Source organism: Salmo trutta, chromosome 17, assembly GCF_901001165.1.
Source record: "Salmo trutta chromosome 17, fSalTru1.1, whole genome shotgun sequence".
NCBI lineage: Eukaryota > Metazoa > Chordata > Actinopteri > Salmoniformes > Salmonidae > Salmo > Salmo trutta.
The window spans coordinates 20,265,007-20,287,369 of record NC_042973.1 but is presented as its reverse complement, the minus strand read 5'-3'; the positions used below and the strand labels follow the sequence as shown (position 1 = coordinate 20,287,369).

Here is a 22,363-nt window from a genome sequence, read left to right as displayed (position 1 = left end):
GTAACTTATTTGGTTTATAATGTTTTTGCCACCGTCTCTTATGACCGAAAAGAGCTTCTGGATATCAGGACAGCGATTACTCACCTCGTACTGGACAAAGATTTTTTCTTTAACGAGTCGGATGCAAAGGATTTACTTCAGACACCCGACAAGGCCCAAATCTCTGTTATTCGCATGAAGAAGAAACAGAGAAATCTGGGATGTAGGTCGGGGTGCCTTGTAAGGATCTGACGGCGAGTGAGCAATCCCCCTCTACCATCAGTCCTATTAGCCAACGTGCAATCATTGGATAACAAAACGGATGAGCTACGATTTTTTTTTTCTTCACCTTTATTTAACCAGGTAGGTTAAGTAAAGGTGACATTTTTTTAAAATAAAAGCGGAGCTCATCCATTTTGTTATCCAATGATTGCACGTCAAGACTATACTACCAACGGGACATTATAAACTGTAATATCTTATGTTTCACCGAGTCGTGGCTGAACGATGACGTGGATAACATACAACTGGTGGGGTTTTCGGTCCATCGGCAAAATAGAACAGCTGCCGCCGGTAAAAGAAGAGGTGGCGGTTTGTGTCTATTTGAAAATTACAGGTTTTGCTCGCCCGAGGTAGAGTATCTCAAGATAAGCTGTAGAAACAAACAAGAAAATGCTCATCCGCAGGTGGCGCTCCTAGTGGCCAGGGACATTAATGCATGGAAACTTACATCCGTTTTACCTCATGCTAAATGTGCAACCAGAGGAAAAAAAACTCTAGACCACCTTTACTCCACACACAGAGACGCATACAAAGCTCTTCCTCGCCCTCCATTTGGCAAATCTGACCATAACTCTATCCACCTGATTCCTGCTTACAAGCAAAAACTAAAGCAGGACGTACCAGTGACTCGCTCAATAAGGTAGTAGTCAGATGACACAGATGCTAAGCTACAGGACTGTTTTGCTAGCACAGACTGGAAATGTTCCGGGATTCTTCCGATGGTATTGAGGAGTACACCACATCAGTCACTGGCTTCATCAATAAGTGCATCAATGACGTCGTCCCCACAGTAACTATACGTACATACCCCAACCAGAAGCCATGTATTACAGGCAACAATTGCACTGAACTAAAGGGTAGAGCTGCCGCTTTCAAGGAGCAACGACTCTAACCAGGACGCTTATAAGAAATCCCGCTATGCCCTCCAACGAACCATCAAACAGGCAAAGCGTCAATACAGGACTAAGATCAAATCATACTACACCGGCTCCGACGCTCGTCGGATGTGGCAGGACCTACAAACTATTACAGACTACAAAGGGAAGCACAGCCGAGAGCTGCCCAGTGATACGAGCCCACCAGACAAGCTAAATAACTTCTATGCTCGCTTCGAGGCAAGTAACACTGAAACATGCATGAGAGCATCAGCTGTTCCGGACAACTTTGTGATAACGCTCTCTGCAGCCAGTGTGAGTAAGACCTTTAAACAGGTCAACATTCACAAGGCCGCAGGGCCAGACGAATTACCAGGACGTGTACTCCGAGCGTGCACTGACCAACTGGCAAGTGTCTTCGCTGACATTTTTTCGAACCTCTCCCTGTCTGAATCTGTAATACCAACATGTTTCAAGCAGACCACCATAGTCTCGGAGCCCAAGAATTCTAAGGTAACCTGCCTAAATGACAACCGACCCGTAGCACTCACGTCTGTAGCCATGAAATGCTTTGAAAGGCTGGTCATGGCTCACATCAACACCATTATCCCAGAAACCCTAGACCCACTCCAATTTGCATACCGCCCCAACAGATCCACAGAAGATGCAATCTCTATGGCACTCCACACTGCCCTTTCACACATGGACAAAAGGAACACCTATGTGAGAATGCTATTCATTGACTATAGCTCAGCGTCCAACACCATAGTGCCCTCAAAGCTCATCACTAAGCTAAGGACCATGGGACTAAACACCTCCCTCTACAACTAGATCCTGGACTTCCTGACGGGCTGCCCCCAGTTGGTAAGGGTAGGTAACAACACATCTACCACGCTGATCCTCAACACGGGGCCCCCCCAAGGTGCGTACTCAGTCCCCTCCTGTACTCCCTGTTCACTTATGACTGCTTGGCCAGGTACGACTCCAACACCATCATTAAGTTTTCTGATGACACAACAGTGGTAGGCCTGATCACCAACAACGATGAGACAGCCTATAGGGATGAGGTCAGAGACCTGACCGTGTGGTGCAAGGACAACAACCTCTCCCTCAACGTGATCAAGACAAAGTAGATGATTGTGGACTACAGGAAAAGGAGGATCGAGCACGCCCCCATTCTCATCGACGGGGCTGTAGTGGAGCAGGTTGAGAGCGTCAAATTCCTTGGTGTCCACATCACCAACAGACTAACATGGTCCAAGCACACCAAGACAGTCGTGAAGAAGGCACAATAAAACCTATCCCCCCTCAGGAGACTGAAAAGATTTGGCATGGGTCATCAGATCCTCAAAAGGTCTTACAGCCCCACCATCGAGAGCATCCTGACGGGTTGCATCACTGCCTGGTATGGCAACTGTTCGGCCTCCAACCGCAAGGCACTACAGAGGGTAGTGCGTACGGCCCAGTACATCACCGGGGCCAAGCTTCCTGCCATCCAGGACCTCTACACCAGGCAGTGTCAGAGGAAGGCCCTAAAAATTGTCAAAGAATTCAGCCACCCTAGTCATAGACTGTTTTCTCTGCTACTGTACAGCAAGCGGTACCGGAGCGCCAAGTCCAGATCCAAGAGTCTCCTAAATAGCTTCTAACCCCAAGCCATAAAACTCCTGAACAGCTAATCAAATGGCTACCCAGACTATTTGCATTGCCCCCCCTCTGGAACGATGATGCTACTTTCTGTGATTATCTATGCATAGTCACTTTAATAACTCTACCTACATGTACATATTACCTCAGTTACCTCAACACAGGTGCCCCTGCACATTGACTCTGTACTGGTACCCCCTGTATATAGCCCTGCTATTGTTATTTACTGTTATTCTTATCTCTTACTTTTCTTGAGGTATTTTCTTAAAACTGCATTGCTGGTTATGGGCTTGTAAGTAAGCATTTCACTGTAAGGTTGTATTCGGAAGCACGTGACAAATACAATTTGATTTGATTTGACATAGGCATAAACTTGGGAGCAAAACTGCATTAGGACGTAACATCACTTTGGAGTCGCCAGGTGCGTACTCCAAACAGAAAGGATGTGCTGATAGCGCATAGAGCTCCCCAACGCACTTAGCCGATACCAAGGCCATGACCAGGGCAGTCTCGTTGGAAAGGACCTTCAGGTCCACAGACTCCAATGGTTCAAACAGAGTCTCACAGAGCATCCAGGACCAAAGACAGGTCCTGTTTCAGTGCCATAGGCTTTGACATTGGTCTGACCCCGGAGTAGAGCCATCAATTCCTACATGAGATGCAGAGATGGCTGCCACATAAACTGTCAATGCAGAAAAAGAAAAGCCCTGATCAAAAAGCTCTTCAAAGATCAAAATGTCCACTAAAGAGCTCTGAACAAGAGAAACTCCTTTAAGCTGACACAAACCCTCAAACTCATGCCACTTATATGTATACAACTCTCTCATAGAGGGTGCATGCACCAACTGTATAGTCGTAATCACGTTCATGGGTGCCAAACTCTCCTGTGCGACCAGGACAATATATCCCGACTACACAGAACCCTCCACGGGTCCTCGCCCAACAGGCGGATGATCTCCATGAACCAGGGTTGTCAGGGCCAACGGGGAACCACCAGAATCAACAACAGACCCTCCTGACGGACTCTCTCAACGATGGCCTGAATCAGGTCCACCGGAAGAAACGCATAGACCACGGTCCGAGACCACTGAGACGCCAAATCATCCATTCCCAACAGAGCGCCTGGATCCCTCATTGAGAACAGATGACAATTAGTGTTTTCTCAGTAAGGATGCGTCTGTTGTGATCACCCTGTGGAATCAAACACCTTTTCTTGTGATTCCCTATGAACCCCAGAGTCTGAATATGGGAAACCAGCGTGGCAGTGTGGAGCTCCACCTGTTCTCTCGACTCTCTTGCTACGACCAGCCAATCATCCAGATAGGCCAATACTCTGATCCACTTTATGTGGGGAGGATTTGTAGCCACATGAATACATGCATCCTTCAGATCTATGGACGTGAACCAAGAACCGGCACTGTTAATTCAGAAGCACCGTGCTCGGATTAGCCCCCTTGTTAGCCTCTTGAGTTAACTCGCCAGCTTTCCATCCATCAGCAGTGTGTAAATGAGCCCCGCCTCCTCCATACTCTCTACACTCATGAACTCGCCATAACCTGACTGAATGAGGGGAACCACAGGTCGCCTTTAGCTCTTTGGCGAACTCTTTAAATATTTTACCTCCTGTCCCACCGCTGCAGGGACAGGAGGTAAATACCTTCCCCCAAAGTTGGAGGAACTCCACTGAAGGGGAGAAGACGGCCAATACACCCCTGGTGATCTGCCGCCCTACAACACAGCTCCATCAAAAGCGCATTTACCACCAATGGTTCACTTCACACGCCGAATACAAAGTCGGGGATTTAGGCTTTCCCGGAATGATGCCATCTGATTCACACTCTGAAAACCCTCCAGAGTCAACCAGGGATAGTATATCAACCCTGGAATCCGGACCCTGAACAATGCCAGAATAAACGTAAAGAGCCTCACTCAGCTGGAATGACACCCCTATCAACTCTGACCAACACTACTACTGGTCCGAGCCAAAGTCTCCTGAGCGTATTTCCACCCCAGGAAAACAGGACAGCACTGGTGAGTGTCTTTAACTTTCATTGTGAAACCACTTGCCCTAGGGCAGGGTCGGATGTTCCTTTTTGAACTTACTCTTACCACTGGCCATCTTACTCAAAGAAGCATTAGCTACACAAGCAGAGCAGAATGTGGTAGCTTTTAGAAAACACAAAAACCGATACCAAGTCCCAAAACTCACAACACCTAGGGGGATGAGTACTCTCTCCCTACTGACACCTAAGTCATAGCCACATTTCGTAGTCTTCATGCACTTGAAAAGCTAAATTGTGTGACATGTTCTTCCTTCAGGCAAGCTGAAGAGCCCCGGTATTATAGCCAGGAAGGTGGGGCTTCCTATGTCGCACTCGGAATCTATTGGCCCGTTGGGCGTGATTTCAGTTTTCAGGTGAATATGATTGGTCGTTAACTCCCCATAGCATGTTACACCGAGTGACCGACTGAAAGGGAACTCTTTGTTTTGTATCCCAAAAAGTCTACAAGTGCTTGGTGGAATGAGTTTGTCTAACATTGGGAAGAGACAAATGATGAAAGCTACGATGAGGTCAGTCAGTTTGTCAGGGCAATGAGAAGAAGAGAGAGGGAGAGATACCCCATATTGAAGCTATAAGGTCTGTTTGTCTGTCAGAGTCCAGAAGAAGGAGAAGAGATGATGCCCCATATTGAAGCATCTTTCACCAGGTTGTCATCGTCTAATGAGAAACCCTATGGGCCTATGATTAAAAACAGGATGGATATGGGGGAAAAAAGCAGCAATTTTTTTATTAGGCATGCAGTTTTTTTGGCAAAACAGAGGAGCCCGAGACAGGCGATGCGACTCCCCTCTGGCACCAACAGAGGTTCTACACCTGGCAACCATTGGGAGGCTTCTTTAAAGTGAGTTTATTTAAAAAATAACTTATAGTTATCTCTCAGTGTTTGTCATAAGAAGCTACTCCGTAATGAGTTCCATAAAGGCAGACTGTGTTTCCCATGAGATGGTAGCTGCTATGAGGTTGCTCATATATCAGATTTTATGACCGACGCAGGGTATTGAATAATACAGCACATCCCTGTTGCACAGTAGTAATAAACTAAATGCAAACAGCACTGTAGTGATTCCCCTTTTCATACGGAGATATACTGCAACCATTACCATCCTAACACAGCAAATAACTAAAAAATAAGTAGTTATAAAAAGTTAATTTTCACAGATATTGCATCTTGAATTAATTGAGGACATAAAGATATATTTTTTTACCAAAACGTAAGAAAAAAGTTTTTAAATGTAACTGTTTAGGATAGTAAGACATCTGATGTTTGTGTGATTAGGATAATTCCCAACGTGGGCGCCTGGCATCGGAATGTAAAATTATAGGCTTTGCCGGTACTAATGATTATGTAGTATCAACACAAGTGTACACATCAATTAGTGGGTGGCAACACAGAGAGATTTGCAAATTATCTTTATATAGGTTTAGTGGCTTAAACCGGCTGGCGGACTGCCAGGAGCAGAATGAATGGTGTCTATATCACGGCCTACACATAATAACACCAAGAACACCAAAGACACTTTTCACTCAGCTCTCAGGTGTGCAGCCAATGGGAGTTCACCATATTACACAGACACAGAAATGAGAACGAGGGGGGTTGTCTCCAGAAGAGGGGTTGAGAGTTAATGTGTCCCTCTATATTTAAGTTGACAGGAGAGTGTTGTGCATTAGAGTGCTCTCAAAGAACAATTGGTAGTCAAAACAGTGATGTACTTGACCAGGTAAGCTAATTGGAAAGTGGAGGTGCCGTTTGGATGAATACTCCTTATTGTTGAAGTCATGCAGACTTCGAAAGCAGTGGACCTCGCTCTCAGTGGGCTGCCTTTCCGACCTCTGAGACTCCTTCACACTGAACCCTACGCTCCTGTCCACAGCCACACAGAACTGTTTATAAATATTGCCACTGTTAAACAAATCAGCCAATCAGCTTTTCTAACACAGCTGACATATAGGCAGAAATATTCTGCAGTAAAAAATGAATAGGAGTATTCTTTTTCTTGTGTTTCTAATTTTCCAACCCAACCACTCAAAGCTGGATGGATGGATTCATCCGCTGGTAGGAAACTATGCCGCATAGCAGCGGGACAGGCGTGTAACCTTACAGCCTCGATAGGAGGCGTTCGCCCGGGAGATGCAACTCATCAACAAGGAGGCCTTTTGTGGCTGCACACAATCAACAAAGCAGGAGAAGAGATCAATGGGTCATGTCCAGAGAAAATCTAATTATAACTGACATTTCCCATCTTAAAAGGAAGCCCTTCAGAAGAGGTTGGTGGCCACCGCTTGGCTTTGGAGCCCACTGAATGAGCCGCTGCCCCGCGTTACCGTTTTTGCGGAGAAAGCACGCCACTGACTAAATGACTGTTTGTCCAGCATCTCGAGAGCTGGTTCTGCCTGAGTGCAGAGACAGAGGAGGAGCAGGGGAGGATCAATCGCTCAGGTCACCCTAGGAAGACCCCTGCTTCAAACAGGAAATACTGTCTCACACCAGGGAATAACACAGTGGAGACAGTTTACACTGGCCTGCTCTACATTCTCCCTTTTGGAGAAGGTAGCAGAGTTTGCTTACCAGATTATGTCCCAAGAATACAAACACTTTTTGCTTGTGTTATTTATTTGTCTTGCATTTTCTATAAAAAGGAAAATATTAGAATGTTTTATTACAGTGATTCATGTATCTCTAAAAAACATGATATATTTATTTGTATAACAATCTGTATGTTTGTGAAAATGTGTACAATAGGACAATTACAGTGTCCGGAACAGTGTTCTTACATTACAAAAAAGGGACGAGGTACCTACTCCAGAAACTCAGTGATGTACTTGCGGCTGCACTTGGACCAGGACCAGGGACTGGTGTCGTAGTTGAGGGTGGGCGCCATGACATGATACTGGTGCTTTATGCCTGCCTCCCTGCATTTGGGGTTGTCATCATGGGGCATGTTGAACCTGGAGAACACACACACAGAGAGCTATTAGGAAAAAGGGGTGATGGCTGCTCAATGGATCAGAAAGCCTAGTGGTTAGAGCGTTGGGCCAGTAACCGAAAGGTTGCTGGTTCGAATAATTGATCTGACAAGGGGATGTGTTGTGATCTGATCTGTTGATGTGTCCTTTGAGCAAGGCACTTAACTCTAACTTGCTCCAGGGGCACCGTACTACTAGGCTGACCCTGTAAAACACCACATTTTACTGCACCTATCCGGTGTATGTGACAACTAAACATTGTTTTTTTAAGCAATGGTCTTCATTGAACATGATCTGGCACTACGATGTAGAGATGTGGGCCTATGAAGCGTTACATCTCAATTCATTCTAGCAGCTAAATAGTGAATAGTCTAATAAAGTTGCTCATCTTTTTGATGTAGGGCTGTGGCGCTCATTACATTTTGTCAGACAGTTGTTGTCATGCAAAAGACTACCGGTCTCATGGTAATTGACCGTTAATTAACATAAACATGTTTAGCATCTTCAGGCTTCCACATATACAAGACGCTGATGGGCGCCTTTGGAACATCTACATTTAAAAGTCTAATAAACCAATTTAATACACACCATCACAATAAATCCGTTATTTATTTGAATCAGGTCTAAAGAAACATGATACGAAGAATATGTATTTCCAATTAACAGAATATGAGTTGGCCTACTGTATGTTTTCTGGCTATGCTCCATGCAATAGGCTGTAGCAGAGCCGGGCGGGCCTATACGCTCACTACGCAAGGGCCCCGCCTCCCCCTCGTGTCAAAGCGGGTGTCAATGTTTACAATTGGATGAGAAGATGAAGCGGAACTATCCTTCTGGTCACGAAAAGAGAAAAAAAAACACCATGTGAGTAAATTGCGGGAACAGCAATTAGGTAAACTTGTGTTCTCTCCTCTCCAAGTTTGATGTCAGAAAATAACAGTAACGTTAAGCTGATGTTAGCTTGCAGTGCATCTCTCTCTAGTCTATCTTTCTTGCTAACCTAACTTGGCAGTGCATCTCTTGGTCTGCCTGTGTCTTGCTTGCTTGCTAGCCACTTCCAGGGCTGTGTTCTGTGACTTTGTGCCTGTCAAAAGTGAGAGTGAAATACAACTATTTATTACGTTTTATAAACGCCAACGGTGTTTATAAACTGCAGCTCGGAAAAGATAACCACGTCGCACGTGACCATGTTGTGGCAGACGGAAGGGAGAGGTGAGGGGGGTGGAACTTGAAGAGAGATATCTTGCAGATAGCTGACTCTACCCCCAAGCTTTATATGGACTTCCTGCCCCAACGAGGCAAGACTGGGATTCATTAAGCCAGGGATTGCTTGGGGATAAAGGAGGAAGCAGCCTGCACAACAGGGCAGAGAAGGACCGAACCAAGCAAGGTATGAGGAGCCAGAGCTGCCAGAGCTGCGAGAGCCAGAGCTGCGAGAGCCAGAGCTACTCCCCCCTTGTGTACCCGAGTGTGAGGATTATCCCTGGGAAACGGAACGGACAACGAGAACGGCTTGTGGACTGTGGGGTGATTGGTGCATTTCCCCCTCTTCCACAGTGTATGAAAATCCCTAATAAACTTCCCCTTGCATTCTATTTGTGCTACTGGTGCCTGTTTTGTTATTGAACTTGGTGACGTGGAAACCCCACATGCACGAAATGCAACTCGCACTTTCCAGCAGCAAACTCTGTGGGGACCAGTCCAGACAATATGTGGGCGTGATGGCACTCCTCATAGGCGCACATCATTTTAAAACAAGACAATGATTATCTAGTCTCTCAGTCACGGTTTAGTTACAACTCTGGAGTAATGCAAGATGGAAAGCAATGGATTGACATTGACTATTGATTTATATATTGTATTTAAAATGTTGATTAGCCTGGTATACGGATGCACATCTCTCAGAAAATAATAACCGTCAAGTATTCAGCCAAGCCATAGTATAAATAGTATTTTATATTTGAAAATATATAAAAGGAAATCTGGGGGAGCCAGTTTGAATGGGCCTGATGCAGCTGATAAAATTAATAATAGTAATGTTATCTATAATTTACAGTTTGTCAGTAGAGGAGATGCTGGATCGTCAGCCAGTACAAGCACAGACTCAGTTGAGCCACATCCAGCCTCAGCCAGTACTAACACAGACCCAGTACAGCCGGCTTCAGCAAGTACTAACAGACGCAGTACTGGCAGCTTCAGCAAGTACTAACACAAACCCAGGTGAAGTACAGGCAGCCTCAGCCAGTACTAGCACAACCAGAGGTGTACAGCCAGCATCAGATACAAGCAGTTCAGACCCTAATAGAACAGTTGCTGCTCTACCAAATGACCCAGCAGATTGGCTCCCAGTCTTAACAGACTTTATGAGGACTGAGTTAGTACGCTGAGGTCCATTCAAACCAGGACTGGATTTTTCTTACTCTAAAGACAAGTCTAGAAGAGGTTTCCATTCAGGCTTATTACAGAGACAGCTGTCAAATGGGGAAATGATTTTCCAGGAGCTGGCTTTCATACTCAATTTAAAAGAACGTTGCATATTGTTTTCGCTGTAAGCTCTTTTCTACAAAAGACTACAAAATAATAAAGGAAGGTGTGAATGACTGGTCAAATATCAACACCATTCTGAAACACCATGAGGGTAGTCCTGAACACAAACAATATAATTAAGTGGAGAGAACTTGATCTGCGCCTAAGTCGGGCCAGACTCTTGACCAGATACAAATGACAATTTTGGAGGCTGAAAGAAAGTGATGGCGGGATGTCCTTACACGTTTAATAAGTATCACCCAGTCTCTGGCTGAAAGAAACCTAGCATTCAGGGATTCATCAGACAAACTCTTCCAACCAAATAATGGAAACTTCCTAAAACAGGTTGAATTACTGGCAAAATTTTACCTCGTTATGGAAATTAATCCCAGCAAAAGTAAAGATGGAGAGACACATGCTCATGACGTTGGGAAGTGCGCACAGAGTGAGCTGATACAGATTGTGAGTGACAAGATTCTGGAAGCAACAGTGACTGAAGTAAGAGACTCAAAGTACTTCTACATTATCTTGGACTGTACACCTGACAGTCACCAGGAACAAATGTCCATTATTCTGAAAAGTGTGGCTTTAAAGAGAAAGCCAGAGATCAAGGAGCACTTCCTCGGCTTTGTGAATGTTGAGGTTACAACAGGCTTGAATCTGTCCACTGTCATCTTAGATTTTTCTATTGTGTTACTGACTGTACGTTTGTTTATTCCATGTGTAACTCTGTGTTGTTGTTTTTGTCGCACTGCCTTGCTTTATCTTGGCCAGGTCGCAGTTGTAAATGAGAACTTGTTCTCAAATGGCCTACCTGGTTAAATAAAGGTGACATATATATTTTTTTTAATAAGATGAACGAGCTGAAGATTGCATTTGAAGATTGCAGAGGGCAAGCTTATGATAATGGGGCCAACATGAAGGGCAAGCACCAAGGAGTACAAGCCAGACCGCTCAAAAAAATCACAGAGCCGTGTTCGTTTCAAAATGAAAGCTCATCAAAAGCTACCTGAGGTCTTCCATGTCACAGGAACGTTTGAGTGGTCTGGCCATCATGAGCATTAATCATGACGTGGGGAAACACGTCCTATGATGACATCATTGATGATTTTTCCTCAAGAAAGTGCAGAAGAAGAATATTTTGATGTTAAGAGTTTAATTCAAACATTCAAATGTTTACACACTTAGTAACATTTAAGATTGTATGACAGAAGTGCATTTGTGTAAATGACTGCTTAACTAACTATGTGACATACTTTCTCAATTTCTTCCAGACAGTCCAGACAGACTGGTGTCCATGCTGATGCTGAAAATGCCCAGGCTGTAGAGAGAACCAAAGTTAATCACACAGCTGGATAGGTTTTATTTGACTATTTTGAGACATATAGCTGCAGCCATAGTCTATAGGCTTATGTTTACATTGTATAGACAAAGCTAATTGTATAATATTGTGAGGACTGGACAAATTACCAGGCAGCAGGGCCAAAGCTCAGGGTTATATTTTATTTTCTACATTTTATATTTTCTACAATTTCTTATTTATGTTAATGTTAATATTAACTTATCTTAAGAATCTATAGAAACTATTCTATTCAATAAATATTGTTTGTTTACACCTCATTCTGATCTGCATAGGATATTTTGCCCATTCCGTAGCGAGTGCGCATATGAAGTGGCTATGTTGAGCGTAAATGTGATCATTTGAAACAGGTCCTATACGCTAGATTTAGAGATATTTGGTAATGTTAGTTGTGAATGATACAAACCTTAGAATGTCAAAAAATTATAACATTTATGGGCTGCATGATGCAGCTATAGACTATTGATGATTTGAGAAAGTCGCAAAAAAAGCTTGTGCTCTATTCTTTGCCTCAGGGTGCACAGCTGTTCTCTCTTCATGTCACGACTTCCACCGAAGTCGGTTCCTCTCCTTGTTCAGGCAGCGTTCGGCAGTCGGCGTCACCGGTCTTCTAGCCATCGTCGATCCACTTTTCATTTTCCACCTGGTTCTCATTTTCTTCATTAAGTGTTGTGTATTTAACCTCTGTTCACCCCACGTCTTTGTGTGGTGCGCGTCGGGTTTTGTACCCATGTTGGTTATTTCTTTATGCCGTTGATTTTGAAATTAAACTGCTCCGGCTATTACCTAGTTCTGCTCTCCTGCGTCTGACTTCACTGCCACCAGTTACGCACCCCTTACAGAATTCCCCACCTGCACCATGGAGTCAGCAGGAGCAGATACCCCGGTTATAAGAGTCGAGGAGTGCGTCAGAGAATAAGCGGTGATGCTACAACATCTCGACGTCGCGATGGACCGCGTCGTCCAGACCATGGACCGCTGGGAGAGACAGGGAGTCCCTCCAGCGCCTCCACCAGCACAACAGGGGTTCTCCCACTACTCGTCCCTCCTGTACCCGGTCCCAGTGGGATGTATGATGGGACAGCGGCACGGTGCCAGGGTTTCCTGCAACAGCTGGACCTATACCTGGGCACCGTTTACCCGGCTCCCTCGAGAAGGGAGAGGGTGTCCGCCCTCATCTCGTGCCTCTCAGGGAGACCTCTGGAGTGGGCTAACGCCATGTGGGGAGAAGGAGATGCGGCGTTGGATGACTTCACGGAGTTCACCCACCGCTTCCGGGCAGTCTTCGACCACCCGCCCGAGGGTAGAGCAGCGGGTGAACGTCTTTTCCACCTAAGGCAGGGGACGAGGAGCGCCCAGGAGTTCGCCCTGGAATTTTGGACCCTGGCCGCAGGAGCGGGATGGAATGACAGGGCCCTTATCGACCACTACCGTTGCAGCCTGCGCGAGGATGTCCGTCGGGAGTTGGCCTGCAAGGATACCATTCTCACCTTCGACCAGCTGGTGGACCTGTCCATTCGGTTGGATAACCTGCTGGTCACCCGCGGACGTCCAGAGAGGGCTCTGTCGATTCCCTCTCCCAGCACCACCGCTTCGGTGCCTATGGAGTTGGGAGGTGCAGCGCTCAGGGAGGCCGGAGGAGGGGCTTTCACGTGTACCATCTGTGGCCGCAGAGGTCACACTGCTGTTTGGTGCCGGGTTGGTTCCTCTAGGGGTCGAGGCAGCAGGCAGGGCACTCTGGCTTCGCCCCAGATGAGCATGCACCACTCTCATCCAGAGCCCTCTGTTGTACACCTGTTTGTGCATGTTTACTTTCCTGAGATTTCCCCGCATTCCCAGCATAAGGAGCTCGTCGATTCAGGCGCGGCTGGGAATTTTATCGACAGAGCATTCGCCCATAGGTTAGGGATCCCTATTGTTCGAGTGGTTAGGCCTTTCCCAGTTCACGCTCTGGACAGTCGACCATTAGGGTTCGGGTTAATTAGGGAAGCTACCATGCCCCTGGGCATGGTGACGCAGGGGGGTCATGAGGAGAGAATCAGTCTCTTCCTCATTGACTCTCCTGCGTTTCCTGTGGTACTAGGCATTCCCTGGTTAGCTCGTCATGACCCCACCATTTCATGGCAACAGAGGGCTCTCATGGGGTGGTCGCGAGAGTGCTCAGGGAGGTGTTTAGGCGTTTACGTTGGTGCTACTACGGTGGAAAGTCCAGACCAGGTCTTCACCGTGTGCATTTCCCCCCGAATATGCCGATTTGGCTCTCGCCTTCTCCAAAAAGAAGGCGACTCAATTACCACCTCATCGACGGGGGGATTATGCGATAAATCTCCTGGTAGACGTAGCACTTCCCAGGAGTCACATGTATCCCCTGTCACAGGCGGAGACGGCGGCTATGGAAACATATGTCTCCGATTCCCTGCATCAGGGCTACATTCGGTCCTCCACTTCACCCGCCTCCTCGAGTTTCTTTTTTGTGAAGAATGTATTGACTACTGAGGCCTAAATCAGATCACGGTGAGGTACAGTTACCCGCTACCTCTTATCGCCACGGCGATTGAGTCAATGCACAGGGCGCGCTTCTTCACCAAACTAGATCTCAGGAGCGCTTACAACCTGGTGCGTATCAGGGAGGGAAACGAGTGGAAGACGGCGTTCAGTACGACCTCAGGGCATTATGAGTACCTTGTCATGCCGTACGGGTTGATGAATGCTCCATCAGTCTTCCAAGTCTTTGTAGACAAGATTTTCAGGGACCTGCACGGGCAGGGTGTAGTGGTGTATATTGATGACATTCTGATTCCGCTACATGCGCCGAGCATGTGTCCCTGCTGCGCAGGGTGCTTGGTCGACTGTTGGAGCATGACCTGTACGTCAAGGCTGAGAAATGCCTGTTCTTCCAACAGTCCGTCTCCTTCTCCTTGGCATCAGAGTCAGACCGAGGCTCCTGCGGTGGACGACTGGTTCCTGCGCGCGGAGGAGACATGGAACGCCGCTCATGTTCACCTTCAGTGCGCCGTGCTGCGCCAGAAAGCCAGCGCAGACCGTCACCGCAGTGAGGCCCCGGTGTTCGCACCAGGGGACTGGGTCTGGCTTTCGAACCGAAACCTGCCCCTCCGCTTGCCCTGCTGGAAGCTGGGTCCGCGGTTTGTGGGGCCATTTAAAGTCTCGAGGAGACTGAACGAGGTGACTTACAGCTTCCCCCTGATTACCGTATTAACCCCTCGTTCCATGTGTCTCTCCTCAGGCCGGTGGTGGCTGGCCCGCTCCAGGAGTCTGAGGTGCGGGAGGTTCCTCCGCTCGATCCATACTGGATTTGAGGTGTCGGGCGAGGGGCCTTCAGTACCTCGTGGACTGGGAGGGGTACGGTCCGGAGGAGAGATGCTGGGTTCCGGTGGAGGACGTGTTGGACCCTTCAATGCTGCGGGAGTTCCACCGTCTCCGTCCGGATTGTCCTGCAGCTCGCCCTCCGGGTCGTCCTCGAGGCCGGTGTCGGCGCTTCCGAGTTACAGCTTCCCCCCGATTGTAAGTGCACATGTTTACTGGTGCGCGTCGGGTTTTGTACCCATGTTGGTTTTTCTTTATGCCGTTGGTTTTGAAATTAAACTGCTCCGCTATTACCTAGTTCTGCTCTCTTGCGTCTGACTTCACTACCACCAGTTACGCACCCCTTACACATCAAATGATCATATTTTCACCCATCAATTTAATCTTGTCTTCCTGCCGGTCCGTTTTTCAATAATGCCTGGTAGGCTACTTCGGTTTTTTGCTGAGCTGTGCTTAATATAAGCAGCTGAGAAATAAATACACAAACACTTATTTCACTCCACGCATTAACCACTGTTTGAGGAGCATGCTCTCGCTGCGTAACAGGTGATATTCTGCCCAAACTCTGTATGCCATGGGCTCTCCAAACCTGTTCCTGCAGCTACCCAGTGCTTCATTTGGGAAACCAAGTGAAATCTGTTTGGGAACATCAATAGTAACATGTTTCGCAATGAAACATATTTTACTAAACTGTTGACAGCCCCTCTGCACGCTGAAGAAAGGAATACAGGAGAGAAGAGGAGATGGAAACGCATGGTGGTGAGATATTCTGTATAGCTAAAGGTAATGTGCCACCCAATTAATAATAAAATGTAAAAAAAAAAATCCCTATTACTAGGCTCAATTTAAAAAAAAAATACCTTTAATTACAGTCTACCGGTAAGCCGCCCATGCACAATCAATGAACCAACAGCATCGCCTAGGGCTATACGTTCTTTCCCAGACTCATGGATATAAATTTAGGAGCGAAGCATAAGCTAACCAGTCCATCCAGTATGCATAATAATACAGTCCACACTCAAAGGCCATTACTTGAAATTGTTTAATTTTGGAGTATAGGTTAGACCAATTAAAGTATGTACCAAAGACATCTTAAATCTTTTTTTAAATGTTTTTCTGCCATGCATTATATTCGGTAGGCTATGTATTATATAAGGCGCAATCATAATTTGAATTCAGCTATTTTTTCAGGCTTGGGCTGATAAACCTATGCATATCCATAAGCTGTAATATGCTTATGTGTGTTTTGAATTAATCATCACCTAATGCTGACCACACCGCTCACATTGCGTGTGTGAGCGTTGCAAAATAAATGCACACATACATGTTATTCAATCATTGCACCCACACTGCTCACGAGCATCTACATGGCCAGGTGCTAAAATAGAAATTGGTTCTATTTGTGATGCTCAAAACACTGCAAGTCCTGCCTCTCCAATCTCCTCATTGGTTTTTAGGAGCATATACCCACTTGCCATCTCCTCATTGGTTTTTAGGAGCATATACCCACGTGGGTGATTGAAAGATGAACTGAGGTCCAGACTCTAGTCAGTTGTGGTAATGTACCTAAAGTTGGTTGCCAACTGCCATATGAAGTCCAAAATAAGAAGAAGCCTGAAGGAAGGACTAGAGATTCCTCGAAACAAATTTGGTTTATTGTTTTATCTGTGGATTAATTGTCGGAGTAGAGGACCTTGTGCATTTCAGGTAAAATAACAACCCAATGTTTATATCCCAGCACAAATCTAGATAAATGTTTAATGCTTTTCAACCTGTCCCCAAATTAATATAATTGGTTCAGAGTTTGTTTTGATATTTCAACCTGCGTGTCCTGATCGCGTCTGGTTTGGGTGGACAAAACCATCTTGTGGTCTGGTCAGCATGTTAGGCTTTGAAACAACATCCACAATGACCATGTCCTACACTCAGTGTCAACCTGCTGTTGAACTTCTTTCTTCAAAATTTATCAATCGCAGAGTTTTAAAAGCACATACTGTTTTTCTAAGTGTTTGATGTGATTTTCAAATTCAGTTGTATTGACATCAGAGTGGTTAGTGGGACAATAGAGCCCTGAGTACCAGGCAATTAGCGACCTGATGATTGTTAGCGAGTTGGGTACTACTAACGCATGTCCAGAGTGTGTGCATAAGAGGAGATTACCGTTACTCGGTCAAGTGAAATTTTACTGCGGTCATGACTCATGACTGCCGGTGTGGCGGTAATACGGTCACCGCAACAGCCCTAGCTGCTGGGCTGTGCTGAGCTGAGAGGATGTCCTGTCTGTCCTCAACTGGCTGTGTGTGTTGTGTTAGTGGAGGGATGAGGTCGGCCTAAATCTGCACACACACACACAGCTGCGTGGTGTTTACTGCGGGGGCCGGCGGGGGATGCAGGGGGTAGCGGTTTCTTTTTTTTCTATTGCATTGAGGAAGTTATAAATGACTGTAGAGTGGGGTTTGTAGCGAGCTAGCTCTCTATCTGTCTGAGAGAGATATATACGGTCTGTGTTCAGTCAGGGAAATGGGATCTCAGGAGGGAGAATTGCTAAGTTGCTAAGTTGATGTCTTAAATGCATCCTTATCTTCCCCAGTTGTAACATTCAGTTTACTGTCTCTACAGTCAGACTCCTCTCATTGAGTTGAAACAAAAGAAGCTGCATCCAAAACAGATGACACCATCATATCCATCCCTCCAAATCATGTCTTTACACTGTGAAGATACACCCTTATTTATGGGGTGAAGAAAAGGACCTGATTGGGATCTGTATGACTTGGGGGAGAATGTAAATAAGACCTTAGGGACTGTATCAACAGGCTTTGGCATCACTCTGACAGAGAGAGAAAGATCTTACCAACCTCACAGCAGCAATATCACAGCCCTTGTCACAGAGAGTAGAGCGCTGGAACCATCACGCACACACACAGGAGAGGGGCTTGTGAACGCAGCCCAGCGATTAAACGCATCAAGAGGGAAAGCCAACTGCCAGTCCAGGTTTGAACTTCAGCATAAACAGATCCACACAAGAGAGCTGGTTTCTGCTAGCTAGGCCCAAAGAGCCAGCCTCTCTGGAGGAATGTGTGAGGAGCGGCACTGGGCCTGACTGAGGGGGAAGGAGAATAATTGCCTTTCTTAACCCAATGCCTCACACTGGCTCCATTTACTAACAACAACTGGCCAGAGCGGGAGGAACATAAAGCTGCCACTTTCACCATCGTCCTCACTAAATGACATACATTTGATATGACTTCCCTCCATCTCGACGTCAAGTTGAAAACAATGGGCGCCGCATGCAGAGGCCCCCGGTCCACCACATCTAAAGCCCAGGCAGTGGTGACTTTCAGCTGAGTCTCATACAGATCCCCCTGGCTGCCTGGCTTCCTCCTCAAAGCTGTAACACCTACAGGGTTAACTCAGGCCGCAACACTAGGGTATTAAGGTTGGCATGTTATTAAATCCCTTCTTTCCTTTATTATGCTTTGCACCTGCGTTTGAAACGAGGATAAGAAGGCTTTTGTTGTGCGGGACCAGGGCAGGCCCCAGGGGACCCGTAAGGTAGGACCAGGAGGGGGCCAGGGATGCAGGGGAGAGGGGAGTGTAGAAGGTACTTACACATGGCCCAGCTCGTGAGCGATGGTGAAGGAGGCGCTGAGTCCGTTCTCTTCGCTGATGGAGCAGCTCCGGTACGGGTCACACATGGTCCCCAGCTCCGCCAGCCCTGGAAGGTCACACAGCTGCTTGAACGGACAGAGGAAAAAAAGCCTTCCACCGCTCCACCGCTAAAGGCGATTAAGCCATCAAACGTCTGTTCCGTAAGAGAGATTAGAACTGCCCTCCGTCACCCTCTCCTACTAAACACTACACCATTCTGATCAGTCACTACAGTATATTAGCTGTCCGCTTCTGTTATAAACTCATTACTGTACATTAGATCTCAGTCTCCGAGGGTGTCTCAGGGAGAGTTGGGAAATGTAAAAAAACACATTTACAATTCACACGTGCGTATAATACATTGTAAAAATATAATCACCAACCAAATTATTTATGATTTAGATACTAGCCGATTGTGAAACATTCAAACAGAAATGTTTATCTTAAAGTGAAGCTGTTTGTTTACCCAATGTATCACACTTGTCTTTAGCTCGGCAGATGTCTTCCCTGTGAGAAGACACAAGCACAAACAACACACACCATTATTCATCATCTGTATAAAAGCAGTTGTATGTGTGTTAGATAATGTAGATGGATAAGTAAATACTGTACCTGGTGATCAGGAGTGCAGTGTCATGGTGGGAAGGGTGACTGTCATCCTGGACATTTTGAGTCTGTTGCCAGACACAGAAGTTGTGGAGGGTAGTAGCAGCGTTGACATTTATTGAGGGTCCATCCTGTGCGACATGACATAGAGACAGTGGTGAGGATTTGAACAGGTCTTCCTAGCTAAAAGATGTTAAAAAACATTTTTAACCAGATGTAACAAAAATATATTATAATAATTAACCATGTATCTGTCACAATTTAAAATATTTTCATCTGAGTTAGCTATCTACCATTACAAGCCCATGTGCTGTATGCCCTCAGTCCTAGACTAGTCAAATCACAATTGTGGTAGTAGCACATAACAGTAATATATTTTTCTCTGAGGAGATTTCACTTGAGGCTTTCCTCTGACAAGGAGTGCAGTGTCCTTCTGAAGGGCTACAGAGAGAGACAAGGTACACGTGTACTGACGCCAGCTGTCTCAGAGTACTCACTCACTGCAGCCCCAGTGTCTGTTCTTACCTGTTCATTGTGGATGACAACCAGCTTGACAATCATGATGTTGATGAGGTTTCCTACACTAGGGTCCCTGTAGACCGCAGCAACCTGTAACAAGATGAACACACAGACAATAAATGCAAACCTCTACTAATCAGGGGTTGGAACCGGTTCAGGGAGCAGAACTGAAAACCAGAAAATAACACAATTATTCGAGGAACAGAATCAGAACCGGAAATGAAAGTGATCTATACTGTTCCGGAACAGAACAGTTATTTTAAAAGCACAGGAACTGGTTAACAATGTTCTTTTATGTTCTGGACATTTTTTTCCAGTACTACAAAAATCACAACAAAGTGCTTATGCAGAGCCCTCACTTGAAACTTATTCCAGCATCTGCCTGCCAGCTGGAAATCTTTGCCAGTGTGTGTGTAGGCTACCTGCCTCTCCCCCTTACTGTTACTGTAGCCTACTGATGACGTTACAAGCGGAATTCAGAAATTAGGGAGAGATGCTTAATTATAGAAGAATGGATTAACTTTTACCATGCTAGTATACTATAGTTATCACATTTCACATTGGATTTATTAACTACAGAAAGGTAAGACGTGTTTTTAATTCTAGTGCACCTCTGCACACACAAGCTTGTTAGCTAGCTAACTAACATTCGCTCTGGTCCAACGTTAACCAACTCTTGGAAGTTCAAAGATATTCAAAGTTCCTCAAAGTTCTGTGGGCCTAATTCAGATAATGCATGTCATAGCAAGATGCCCAGTGCTTCATGCCAAACTTCCTCCACCCTCTCTCGCTCTCTCCCTGTCACGTCCTGACCAGTAAAAGGGGTCATTTGTCATTGTAGTATGGTCAGGGCGTGGCAGGGAGTGTTGTTTTGTGTGTTTTGGGGTTGGTTTGTTTCATGGGGATTTGTTCTAGTTTTCATTTTCTATGTTCATTTTCTATGTGTGGCTGAGTATGGTTTCCAATCAGAGGCAGGTGTCTTTCGTTGTCTCTGACTGGACGCCATACTTAGGCAGCCTGTTTTTTCCTGTGGGTTGTGGGTGGTTGTTTTCCGTATAGTCTGTGCACCTTACGGAACTGTTTTGTAGTATTGTTTATTTTGGTTAAGTGTTCACGTTAATAAAAGAAGATGAGCACTTTACATGCTGCGCCTTGGTCCAATCCTTCTGACAGTTGTGACAGAACCACCCACCACCGAAGGACCAAGCAGCGTGGTAGGGAGCAACAGCAGAGGTATCTGGAGTCCCCGACCTCCGAGGAAATCCTGGATGGGAAAGGACCCTGAAGTCAACCTGGAGAGTATCGCCGCCCGCCGGAGGAGATAGAGGCAGCGAAGGCGGAATGGCGTTACTGGGAGGAACGGCTGGAACGTCAGGAGGAGGCTGAGAGGCACCCCAAAAACATTTTTTTGGGGGGGGTCACACGGGTAGGTTGGCTAGGTCAGGGGGGAGCCCTGACCTAACTTCCCGGGCGTACAGGAGAGAGCAGTGGAGCAAACCGGTGCCAGTCATGGAGTCAAGCACGGAGCTTGACGCGAGATTCCGGAAGGAGATACTGGTGGAGAGGGCACGACTGAGCAGGCGTGCAGAGGGGCGAGCGATGCATTACGGGGTGATGCGCACTATCTCGCCCATCCGCATGCACAGTCCGGTGCGGTCGGTACGGGCTCCGCAGCGTTGCCGTGCTAGAGTTGGCACTCAGCCAGGAAGGGGTGTGCCTGCTCAGCGCATCTGGCCGCCAGTGCGTCTCCTTGGCCCAGTTTATCCTGCGCCTGCTCTACGCACGGCAGCCCTCATTCCCCAGCACAGCCCAGTTCGCCCTGTGCCAGCGCTCCGCCCGTGCCGGGCTACAGTGACCATTCAGCCAGGACGGGGTGTGCCAGCCCTGAGCTCCAGACCTCCGGTGCGCCTCCACGGCCTAGTGTACCCTGTGCCTGCTCCGCATACTCTTCCTCCAGTGCGCCACCATAGCCCAGTACGTCCTGTGCCTGCTCGGCGCACTCTTCCTCCAGTACGCCTCCATATCCCGGTAAGGCCGGTGCCTGCATTGAGCATGCGGTCCGCAGTGCGTCTCCCCAGTCTGGTGAGACCAGTTCCAGCGCCCCGTAGGAAGCCTCTAGTGACGGTCAATGGTCCGGCGTCTCCAGCAATAATCCATGGCATGAAGCCTCCAGGGATGATCCATGGCCTGGAGCCTGTAGGGATGAACCAAGGCACGAAGCCTCCAGTGATGATCCATGGCCTGGAGCTTGTAAGGATGATCCATGGCACGAAGCCTCCAGTGATAATCCATGGCCCGGAGCCTCCAGTGATGATCCATGGCACAAAGCCTCCATTGATTATCCATGACGCGGAACCAGTAGTGATGATCCATGGCACGGAGCCTGCAGCGAAGGTCCCCAGTCCGGAACCTACAGAGACGCGCTTCAGTCCGGAGCCTCCTGTGACCCTCTTCAGTCCGGAGCCTCTAGTGACCCTTCTCAGCCCAGAGCCTCCAGCGACGCTCCTCAGTCCGGAGCCTCCAGCGACACTCCCCAGTCCGGAGCCTCCAGCGACGCTCCTAAGCCAGGA

The 22,363-nt window shown here is 46.9% G+C and overlaps 1 protein-coding gene across 2 annotated transcripts in view; it reads right to left on the bottom strand.

The window, feature by feature from the left end:
- LOC115151825 (A disintegrin and metalloproteinase with thrombospondin motifs 20) overlaps positions 1–22,363 on the bottom strand; it is a 137,181-nt gene that overhangs the window by 68,640 nt on the left and 46,178 nt on the right. For both annotated transcript variants that reach the window (XR_003867366.1, XM_029696082.1), the window contains exons 5-9: positions 19,800–19,883; positions 19,281–19,405; positions 19,135–19,175; positions 18,630–18,735; positions 7,646–7,792 (exon numbers count right to left, since the gene is read on the bottom strand). Coding sequence is in view for 1 of the 2 variants with exons in the window: in XM_029696082.1 (XP_029551942.1) it covers positions 7,646–7,792; positions 18,630–18,735; positions 19,135–19,175; positions 19,281–19,405; positions 19,800–19,883 (503 nt within the window). In the remaining variant the exon portion in view is untranslated. The remainder of the gene's footprint in view (positions 1–7,645; positions 7,793–18,629; positions 18,736–19,134; positions 19,176–19,280; positions 19,406–19,799; positions 19,884–22,363) is intronic.